Here is an 11,609-nt window from a genome sequence, read left to right on the forward strand (position 1 = left end):
TTTAAGCCATGAGAAGCGAAATTGTTCCTTATCTATTTTGACCAACCTTTTGAATCCATAACCCAAGCTTTAACACCTTTTAACCCCAAACTTCTTAGATCTAGACTTGATATTTTTTACCAAGATCACTTTCTAAGACATATTTATGAAGATTTTGCCCAATTCTTTTTGTATTTTTCTATTTTTCTTGTTTTTGTTGTTTTTGAAGTTTTTCTTGTCAAGAGCACTTGAACACTTGTTTTTTTCTTCTCAAGATCAAAACCCAAGGTTGTGATCCAAAAACCCTCAACTAGTGAGCCGAAGCTCTGATACCAATTGTAGGTCCCTATTCAAGTGGATCTAACAACGTCTTTGGATCAACCTAACTTAGTGCTAGCGGAAATCACACTAAGCAACCAAGAGGTCTCGGATCTTGAGTTTATTTTCGGTTAAAGAAAGGTGAGTGAGAGATAGAGAGCCGAGAGAAGAGAGAAGGTTAGAGAGATAGAATTTTTGCCAAAAGGTTTTCTATTGATGAACAAAATCAACTCCTTGCTTCTCATGGCATGCTTCCTATTTATAGGGAAGCATGCATGAGAAGTAGAACACATCCAATGCCTAATGGGCTTTACAACATTATTTCCCTTGGGCCTATACATTTAATACTAACAACTAAAGCCCAAAACATATATTTACAATACAAAAGACTAAATCAAAATGGGACTAACAGGATTCATCCGTTCTGGTCGACCGGTCTTTCTCCATCCCCTTACCTCTGTAGCATAAAAGAGAATATATGAGAAAGCTTGTTTATTTGCAGTTAAGATTTAAATGCGATTAAACACAAAGAGTTATCTGAACAAGATCGTAGGGCATACCAGTGTAATTAATGGTATCACCAACTAAAATTCTAAACCAATCGGGAGTCAATCTACCAACCTCCATTAACTCAAAGAAATCACACCGACAAAGATAATATGCTCCTGTGCTTAGTTGAAACCCGGACAGATCTCCCATAACTTCTTCCAATTCCTTGGTATTTCCAAAGTTTCCTCATCGGAGTACACCAGGCTTACCCCACATTCATGTATCTCCAATCCACTCATAACAACAATGGAGACATTAACAACATCTCCAACGCTCAATGAGTATCCAATTGGCCAGTAGCTTACCCAAATAGATACTTCACCAAACTCAGGTTTTCCAAACACCTTCGGATTGTACATAAAATCTACAATACCATTGGTTGTACTTATTTTACAAAACCATATCATATCATCACCTGATATTGAAGACTTGAACATTACATTAAGTCCATTGAGCCTCTTATTTCTGGGACACAAAGGCACATCAAAAGACAAAGAAGATGATTTTGATGTGTACACAGGTGTCACGATGGGTTCCATCAGACCTGGCGGAGACGTGCTCATTATATCGAATTCATATAACATCTGTTTCACACAAAAGAAGGAGATCAAACATTATACAAGATTAGTTTGCAGATGGTTTATTAATGACGTATTTCAAAGAGAAATAACCAACCTTGATAAGCCTACTTCTGCCTACTGTGAGCCCATCGTCACCAGCAAGACACACCTGGTGATTTTCATATTCTTTTAGCCACTTCATGTGTCCCAAATCAGTTTCATCTAGTTTAGCTATTTCTTGCAATTTGATAAAGCCTTCAATTTCATACAAATTATTACAACCCTCATAACCAAACTCATGCAAAGAGAATTGGCCTGAATCAAAGGTTATTCTCTCTAGTACCTCACAGTAATATATATACAATTCTGCAAGTGTACTAGGGAGATATAGAAGACTTTCGAGTCTAGAGCAAAAACTCAAGTCAAGAACCCGGAGGTTTTTAAGATGATCATAGCGAGGCAAGGAATAAAATCGACTATTGCTTAAATTCAGGTATTCCAAATAAGGTTGAACACCGAAACGCAAAGGAAAAGAACTAGTACATTCAAGATGGCAGTCTTGGAGGAATAACCGTTGCTACGAAAATGGGAAGGAAAAAGTAAGTTGTTTTCAATGTTCCCAACTGTATAGGTTTTTACACCCTGTCATGTTCAATAATGTAAGACTTAAGTGATCTCCAAGTTTTTCACATACATTAACCAAAACTATAACAGTTCCAAAGAATTAAAGTCTCAAGATTAGGCATCTTGATGATGTTGCAGATTTTTCTAAGTTTGTGTGAGTCTTTAAGATTTAGAATCCTCAAGAACTGAATAACCCTAGCCCTGCTTGTGGTGCGCACATATGATGTATATATGTGTGAACCCTCAGGTGGGCAAAAGTGAAATTGCACTAATTTTGACGTTATTTTACTAATCTCGTGAAAATAACGTTAAAAGTGACGGACGGTTAATCAGGCATCATGTAGTGGCGTTGATAACCGAAAGACAAGGGTACATGCACCGATCAGCCGGTGTCCCGATGATTGAGTGCTATGTGCCTTATGTCCAAGGCTTGATGCAAAACTACTATCGAGCCGGGGTCTCACCGAAAGCAGCCTCTCTATCCTTATAGGGTAGAGGTAAGGCTGTCTACATCTTACCCTCCTCAGACCTTACCATAGCTTTGCTATTGGTGGGATATACTGAGTACGATGATGATGATGATGATGATGATGATGATGAAGAACTGAATAACCTGTTACAGAAGTAGCATAATTTTTTAGCACCGAAAGTAGACATCTGTTAATCAGTGTTTGTATTCCAGATATTGCTGAGTAATCAGGCTCCAATATTTGTACAACATAGTCCACGTCTATGCCAATAAAGAAACAAGCAATGTGTAAAAACAACTCTTTCTGAGTGTCATATGGCAATGCCATGTAGCTCCTAATGAGTACACTTTGAATTCCAGAATGGATATCTTTTTCCAATAAATTCAATTGACTTCTCCAGTAGTTGATGGTAGTGGTGTTAGACATAGACGAGCCCAACACTTCAAGAGCTAGTGGATTTCCTTCACAATACTGTACTGCTTGTAGTACAAGTTCCTCAAATCCTTCCAGGGGAATTTTGGATCTAAATGCATGACGACATAAAAGCTCTAATGATTCTTCTTCATTCAGTAATTTCATTTCATACTTTTGACACCTCCAACATGACAAGTCCAACCTTTCCTGGGTGGTAATAATAATCTTGCTTTCTGAAGTCATCTCCCCAGTTCCTAGTAAAGTATCTAACTGACTATGTTCGACAACATCGTCAAGAACAATGAGTGCCCTTTTCATTTGCAAGGCCTCCTCGATCATGCATGTACCTTGAGAAACACAAGATATTTTTCTCTTTTTCCCTCCTAATATATCTCTAAGAAGTTGTTCCTGTAGTTTAAGTAAATCATTGGTCCCTTTAGATCGGCTACCAATGTTTTCAATAAAACTCACATATTCAAAAGATTTCTGATTTGAATCGTATATATATTTGGCTAGTGTTGTCTTCCCACTTCTACCCATACCATAAATTTCTAAAACCTCAAGATTTGGCTGATCTAACCAGGAATTGATCTCCTCATAACGAGTGGTCATCCCTGTAATATTGATAGGAAGATGAACATCTTTGGGACCTAACTTACTATAAATTGTATCAACAATTTTCTTCAAAATGCTTGTTTCATGCCTGCAAGAACACAAGAAAATGAAGAAACTCATGAGTTGACATTTAGAGATTCTTTGATACTTTGGAGAAAAATTGTTATATAAATTCAAGTTTAAAAAAAGAATTACCAAAAGATATAGGATTAAGCTAAATTATGTAAATCATAGCCATTATAGACTCATAGTGTCACTGGAGGGGATACTTAAATTGATCTTTCTCTTATAAATGAGTATTCAAAATACAGTTGGGGACAAGGTTGTCCAAAAGAAGAACAGAATAACACGCATTAGTTGGGGCAAGAGAAGGCAGTCTGTTGGTTCTTGATATGGTCCATTTTCAAAATGATTTAGGTTAACGTGGGTTGGTGTTTTTGGCAAAACAAACCCAAATAGGTTGTTTTGGGTCAACATGGATAACTTTTAAAATTGTAATGGATCAGAATGGATCAAAAGAATTTTTCAAAAAACATCAAGATGGGTGAAAAAATGCTAGTCTCTTTTGGTTGTGGGTTAAAATGGGTTTATTTATGGGTTAGAATAGACTAAATTTAACAAGCTCTATCCAGTTGTATCTCAAAGAAAACCCATGAAACCAAATAGAAATTGAAACTGAAAACATTGAAACCGAATAGATACCGAAACCGACCAAAATGAAAGAAAGCAAAACCGAACCGGAAAAAAAAACCTATCCTGGACCAAGACAAAACCGAGTTTTTTTAATAAACGAGGACGATGGGAAAAACATTTTAGCTATTTTAGTTTTTGCGTTTTTTATTTATATTTTGAGTTATTATTGTTTTATTAATTTTTTTGAATATTTTTTAGAGGTTTCTGAAACTCTTTGTATTTTAACTTTTACTTGGGTCAAGATGGGTTAACTTTACCCATCTTAGACCGATACCCATCCTAACCCTCTATTTTAAAAACCTCATTCTGACCTAAACCCATTCTGATATTGCCAACTCTAGTGCTTATCATAAAACGGGTCAAGAATGGGTTGATTGAGACAACCCTTTATAATGAAACGAGTTAAAATGGGTTCATGTTGTTTCTCAAAGGGGTTAGACGGGGTTGGTTTATATGGAGCTCACAACCCAGCAGCAGTATGCGCATAATGCGACATCGGACATATAATCGGTTCCACTACGCTCATAACCCGACAATAATACGCACACAGCCCCAACACTGGTTGCGTAACCGGCGTTGGTATGTGCGTTACCAGGCACATGTATGTGTGTAACGTGGCATTGGATGCGTAACCTGTTGATGATAATTCACAAAAGGGATAAACAAGTTAGTTAATGGGCTGATGGAGTGCATGGGCCAGATCTAGTGAAGTTATTTGAAATTCAATAAATCATAACATTGTCAATAAGTTTGTTATTGACCTAGTTATGCGTATTGTTTGTTTCTTTCCTGATTTCCAGTTTGTTAACGTTAGGGTTTTGGCTATATAAGCCATCTTTGTTTTCCAGTTTATGTACTCTTTTGATTAAGCAATAAACGATTGAAAGCTTTCTTTATATTACTTGTTCTTATTCTATTCTTTTGGTCTCACTAATTTGCTCTTGATCACCAACATTGTGGTATCAGAGCATTGGTCGTACATCAATTCCTGGGTAGGGTTTGGTTTATCAATTGTATCATGAGTGAGGTGTCTGGTGGTTCATCCCAATCCTTTGTTCCAGTCTTTAAGGGGGAGGGGTATGAACATTGGAGCATTCGTATGAAGACTATCCTCATGTCCAAAGATCTGTGGGATATGATTGAAGTGGGTATCACCGATACAAACAGGAATTCACTGACCTATAAAGAAGCTAAGAAGAAGGATGGCAAAGCTTTGGTTTTTATTCAGCAAGGGGTGCACAATCAGCTGTTCTCTCGCATTGCTTCATCAACAAGTGCTAAAGAGTCATGGGAAACCCTAAAAATGGAGTTTCAAGGAGATTCTCAAGTTCAAGCTGTTAAACTCCAAGGCTTGAGGAGAGATTTTGAGAATCTTCAAATGAAAGATGGAGAGATGGTAGGAGAATACTTCTCTCGTGTCATGGCAATAGTAGGGCAGCAACGTGCCTTTGGTGAAGAAATTACAGATCAGAAGATAGTAGAGAAGGTTTTAAGGAGTCTCACATTCAAGTTTGATTATGTGGTGCCCTCAATTGAGGTTGCTTATGATCTAGCTAAACTAACTCCTGTAAAACTAATGGGATCTCTTCAGTCCCAGGAAGAGAGAATGATTGGGCGATCAATTGAGGTGAAGACTGAAGTCAAGACCGATGAGCAAGCATTACAGACTATGCAGAATACTAGAAGAAATCCCGATGAGGGAAGTTATAATGGTTCTAGGGGGAGAGGCCGTGGAACAATTAGAGGACGTGGGAGAGCAAGAACTCCTAATTTTAATCGAGGTCCTCAATGCTACCATTGCAATAAGTTTGGTCATGTCAAGCGTGACTGCTGGTACAATGATGAAACTCATGCAAATGTGGCTGAATAAGATGAAAGACAAAATGGTAATGAAGACAATATGTTGTTCCTTGCATGCATAGAGGAGCCACAACAGGATGAGGTATTTATGTTAATGGCTAACACTTATTCACATGTTAACAACGCTTTATGGTTCATAGACTCGGGATGTAGTAATCACATGACAGAAGTTAAAGGGGGATTCACTAAACTTGATGAAACATTCAAGGTTAATATAAATTTGGGAGATAAGAAACAGGTGGTTGTTGAAGGTAAGGGTTGGTGATATAAAGATCAACACAACTGATGGTGATTTTTACATTCTTAGTGATGTTTATTATGCACCTAAGTTGGAATATAATCTTTTGAGTGTTGGTCAGTTGATGAGAAGGGACTTTGCCTTACACTTTGATGATGGTGCTTGTTCTATAGTCCACAAAGAATCACAGCCTGAGATGATTAGAGTGATGCTTGCACCAAACAATATGTTCTTATTTGATGCTACAAAGACCAAGCCTTACACTAAAGTCACAGCAGAAGACAACATGTCAATGCTGTCGCATAATCATTATGGGCACATTCACTACAGAGGGCTGCAAATGTTACATGACAAAGGTATGGTTCATGGTTTACCATCTATTAAAGGTTTTGAATTCTGTGAAGGTTGTGTGTTGGGAAAACAAAGTAAAGAATCCTTTCACATTAATACTTGGAGGGCTTCACACAAATTAGAACTTGTTCATTCTGATGTGTGTGGACCCATGCAAATTCCAAGTTTGGGTGGAAGTAGATACTTTATCTTGTTTGTTGATGACTATTCAAGGATGTGTTGGATTTACTTCATTGAAAACAAATCTGAAGCTTTTACAAAGTTTAAAGTTTTTAAAGTTTTTGTTGAAAAGCAAAGTGGGCATAGTATCAAAGTATTAAGAACTGATAGGGGTGGGGAATACACATCAAATGCGTTTAACTCTTATTGTGAGCAGAATGGTATAAAAAGAGAGTTAACAGCCCCTTACACACCAGAACAAAATGGTGTGTCAGAAAGGCATAATAGAACTGTTCTGGACCTTACCAGAAGCATGTTGAAGGCTAAGCACCTGCCTAATTATTTTTGGGCAGAGGCTGCAGCCACGGCAGTGCGTATCCTTAACATGTCCCCTACTAAACCTCTTGTAAATCAAACTCCTTTTGAAGTATGGATGGGGAGAAAACCTGTGGTAAGTAGCATGAGGGTCTTTGGTTGTATTGCTTATGGTCTAGTTCCATCTCAACTTAGAAGGAAGTTGGATCAAAGATCAGAAAAATGTATCTTTATTGGTTACTCAAATCAAACCAAAGGATATAGGCTTTATGATCCAGTTACAAGGAAGATTCAGACAATGAAAGATGTTGAGTTTGTTGAAAATGAAAATGGGACTGGAAAGGCAAAACTATTGGGGAGTCCTATCAGTTGGTTGACGATGATTCTGAAGAACTAACACCAGGTGACGATTCATTTAATTCTATGTATTATACTAATATATTTCCTGTTGGTTCTCAAGCTCAACACAGGCATGAAACTACTGAACAAAGTGGAAGAATGAATACCTCCACTTCATATGTCACCCCAACTGATGTAAATTCCCAGATTGCTCCTACTGATTCAAGAACATCCCCATTGAAAGTAAGAAATCTAGAAGATGTTTTACACTCCTGTCAGTTTGGTCTTTCTACTACAGACCCACAAACTTATGATGAAGCTAGCAAAAGGGCTGAATGGAAAGAAGCAATGAAAGAAGAACTTGAAGCCATTAATCACAACAAAACTTGGCAGCTAGTTAAACCTCCTCACAACAAGAACATAGTATGAGTTAAATGGTTGTACAAGACTAAGCTGAATCCAAAGGGTGAAGTAATTAAGTACAAAGCAAGGTTAGTAGCTAAAGGGTATTCACAGAAGGAAGGTATCGATTTTTCGGAGACATTTGCACCAGTTTCCAGGTTTGAAACAATTCGTATAGTGTTATCTATTGCTGCCTTATTAGGTTGGGCTGTGTACCAACTAGATGTAAAATCTGCGTTTTTGAATGGTGAACTTAAAAAGGAGATTTTTGTTGAACAACCTGAAGGGTACAAGGCAAAGGGAAAGGAAGATTATGTGTATGTATTGTACAAAGCTCTTTATGGCCTTAAGCAGGCACCAAGAGCTTGGTATGCAAAGATTGATTCTTATTTTTGCATGAATGGTTATAGAAGAAGCGACAATGAACCTACACTTTACATAAAAAAAACTAGTGCTGATGAAGTTATCTATGTTTGTATTTATGTAGATGACATTATCTATACCAGTTCATGTGACAGTTTGGCTAATGAGTTCAAGCAGGGTATGATGGCAAGCTTTGAGATGACTAACCTTGGGCTTCTAAGCTATTTCCTTGGATTAGAAGTCACTCAAACTATTGAAGGAATTTTTGTGTCTCAAGCTAAGTATACCGAAGAGCTGCTAAAGAAGTATGATATGATGAATGAGAAGATTGAAAGCACTCCAATGAACACAAACGAAAAGTTAGAAGTGGAAGATGGAGCTCAAAAGGTTAATGCTACTAATTACGGAATTATGGTGTGAGCCCTCATGTATCTCACACATTCTAGACCAGATATTGGTTTTGCTGTGAGCTATGTCTCAAGGTTTATGCAGGCACCCTCAAAACTGCATCTAGGTGATGTCAAACGAATTATGAGGTATCTTGCAGGAACTAACAACCATGGGCTGTGGTTTGAAAGATCTGAGAAGAATAAACAAGTAGTGACCCTCACAGGATACACTGATAGTGATTGGGCTGGATGTTTGGATGACAGGAAAAGTGTCTCAGCACAAGTGTTCTTTCTTGGAAGTGCAGCTATTACTTGGAGTTCAAAGAAACAACATACAGTTGCTTTATCAAGCACAGAAGCAGAATATGTGGCTGCCACAAGTGCTACTTGTCAAGAAATTTGGATTAGAAGGGTGCTGGCTGATTTGGGCTGGAAACAAGACAAGGCAACAACCATTTTTTGTGACAGTAAATCAGCAATTTGTCTATCAAAGAATCCTGTGTTTCATAACAGGTCTAAGCATATTGAGTTAAGATTTTATTTCATTAGGGACATGGTTGATCAGGAGCAAGTGAAACTGGAGTATTGTGACACTCATGATCAATTGGCAGATGTGTTAACAAAGGCTCTTTCTCAAGAAAAATTTGTTCACCTCAGATTCAAGTTAGGTGTTATGGATTGTGAATTAAGGGGGAGTGTTGATGATAATTCACAAAAGGGATAAACAAGTTAGTTAATGGGCTGATGGAGTGCATGGGCCAGATCTAGTGAAGTTATTTGAAATTCAATAAATCATAACGTTGTCAATAAGTTTGTTATTGACCTAGTTATGCTTATTGTTTGTTTCTTTCCTGATTTCCAGTTTGTTAACGTTAGGGTTTTAGCTATATAAGCCATCTTTGTTTTCCAGTTTATGTACTCTTTCGATTAAGAAATAAATGATTGAAAGCTTTCTTTATATTACTTGTTCTTATTCTATTCTTTTGGTCTCACTAATTAGCTCTTGATCACCAACATAACCTATGCAGGTACGCAACTAATCTAATGACGCGGCATCAGATGCGTAACAGTGTAATTGATGCGAGTACACAAGCAACTCGACAACCACGATTAGCACCGGTACGCGTGTAACACGGCATCGGGCGTGTAACCAATGTTGATACTCGCACAAGCCAACATTGAACATGTAACCAAAGCCGGTACGCACGTAACCCCGAATCGGATGCATAACCAATGTGAGTATGCGCGTAAACTGGACCCAGTATGCACATAACGCTGCATCGGACGTGTGAAGGGTGTCCGTACGCGTGTAACCCGAAATCGAACGCGTAATCAGTATCTGCAAGTGCGCAACCTGACATTGGAAACATAATTAGTGTCGGTATGCACGTGACCGATGCACGGACGTGCGCAAAACAACATTAAGCGCGTAACCAGTTCCGGCTTGCACGTTATAGGCACCGAAATGCGACATTAAGCACGTGTAACTGATGCCTGAACCCATGTAGCTGGTACTGAAAACCAAAAGCAAAGCTTAAGGTGTAGTAATTTAAAGAAAAAATTCGTTTTCACCTGAAAACCATTCCTACCCAAACTTGTTCTGCCCCAACCCATTTTACCCTAAAATTAACTAAATTAACCCTTTCTAAGTTGATCCCTTTCGATGCTAACACACTTGGACTCTAGCCCGTTGACTCTAACCCGTTTTAACCGGTGACCGAACCGGCCTGACCCAACCCATTTACTAGTCCTGGTTGGTTCCCTCCAGGCAGGCACAAAGCGGCCAAAACCCATCCCTTTATGCCTCTTAAATAATCATTGGCAGTTTTTTTAAACAAAAAAAATCAATGAATTGAGTCTTTGCAATTAACATTAATAGTAGCAAATTTAACTAGAATTCAAGTAAATGATGATCAAATTAGAAGAATACACACAACAACATACCCGGAAAGAGTGAAGCCAACCTCCATAAGAGCTTTCTTCCACTAGTACACATTCTCACATGTCCACCTAGAAGAAGGTTTGACTTCTACAGCGAAACTTCCTTTTTGATTCCTAACATCTGTGGGCTCAACGTGATAGAAAACAGGTAGAACAAAATGATTGCACTCCCTCCTTTGCTTCAGGACGAGCACAAGCTCATCAAGGCACCATGTGGAAGTTGCATAATTACGTGACAACACAACTATTGAAGCCTTAGATGCTTTGATTGCTCTCTCAAATCCAGGTTTCAGTTCTTCACCTCTGGTGACTTCTTCATCATCTCTAAAAGTATGAATTCCTGCTAGCTTTAATCTATGGTATAGATGATCCGTAAACGAGTGACGAGTATCTTCGCCTCTAAAGCTTAGAAAGACATCATAGATGCAAGCTTCAAAAGAAGAAGAAGCCATAACAACAGAGGAAGAACTGGATGCCATTAAAATTCGATCTACAAAACTGAAGTTGTGATGTGAATAGCTGAATAGCCCTGGCCTTTTAATTATTAATAAAATTACCAAGAAGTCTAATAAAAACAATAAAGCTGCTGATGGAAATTTTCATGTACGCGCACCTACCATTCATTGACTTTTAGGTCTCCGTTGACTTGGAATCATTAACTGCCATTCATTTTATTCATGCATTTTAGTTTTATTATAAAAAGAATAAATAAACTTTTTTCAGTTACAATAGTATAAAAATAAATGCCAAAATGTAGTTGATAGGACGTAAAAATACATAATAAGTTCCGTTCGTTATTACCCACACACCCTTTAATCACACTCTTAAATCTAAATATTTGTTTGTTGCACAATGATATGATCAACAAATTTTTCTTCTATCTTATCTTACATTACTAATAAAAGAAAATGTTGAATCTTAGGTCTCAAGCCTACATTTCTCCTAATTTCTAATCTCCCATCTCATTCATTCTATCTATCCATGGATCATAGATCAAAATCATTTTGTCAAATGGGTTATAACATAGTGT

The 11,609-nt window shown here is 37.7% G+C and overlaps 1 protein-coding gene, 1 long non-coding RNA gene and 1 pseudogene across 2 annotated transcripts; all 3 read right to left on the bottom strand.

The window, feature by feature from the left end:
* Window positions 1–708: 708 nt before the first annotated feature.
* Window positions 709–2,223, bottom strand: LOC143546514 (uncharacterized). Its single transcript, XR_013137600.1, has 3 exons — window positions 1,522–2,223; window positions 858–1,430; window positions 709–754 (listed from the first exon to the last, which is right to left on the bottom strand). It is a non-coding gene; the product is annotated as an uncharacterized LOC143546514 (long non-coding RNA).
* Window positions 2,224–2,225: 2 nt separating this feature from the next.
* Window positions 2,226–11,090, bottom strand: LOC143546525 (disease resistance protein RUN1-like). Its single transcript, XM_077038181.1, has 3 exons — window positions 10,583–11,090; window positions 2,651–3,617; window positions 2,226–2,231 (listed from the first exon to the last, which is right to left on the bottom strand). The coding sequence occupies exons 1-3, from the start codon at window positions 10,606–10,608 to the stop codon at window positions 2,226–2,228; spliced, it is 999 nt and encodes a 332-aa protein (XP_076894296.1). The 5' UTR covers window positions 10,609–11,090.
* LOC143546526 (toll/interleukin-1 receptor-like protein pseudogene) lies at window positions 10,624–11,058 on the bottom strand (annotated as a pseudogene).
* Window positions 11,091–11,609: the final 519 nt, after the last annotated feature.

Source organism: Bidens hawaiensis, unplaced genomic scaffold, assembly GCF_021521415.1.
Source record: "Bidens hawaiensis isolate Kalapana, Puna unplaced genomic scaffold, B.hawaiensis_p1.1 tig00014370_1, whole genome shotgun sequence".
Lineage (NCBI taxonomy): Eukaryota > Viridiplantae > Streptophyta > Magnoliopsida > Asterales > Asteraceae > Bidens > Bidens hawaiensis.

Bases quoted from the DNA above. Each gene is read 5' to 3' on its own strand.
- LOC143546525 (XM_077038181.1), bottom strand. From the start codon at position 10,608: ATGGAGGTTGGCTTCACTCTTTCCGG. The intron at 3,618-10,582 runs GTATGTTGTTGT...GTGTTCTTGCAG, and splicing joins GTTGGCTTCACTCTTTCCGG to GCATGAAACAAGCATTTTGA.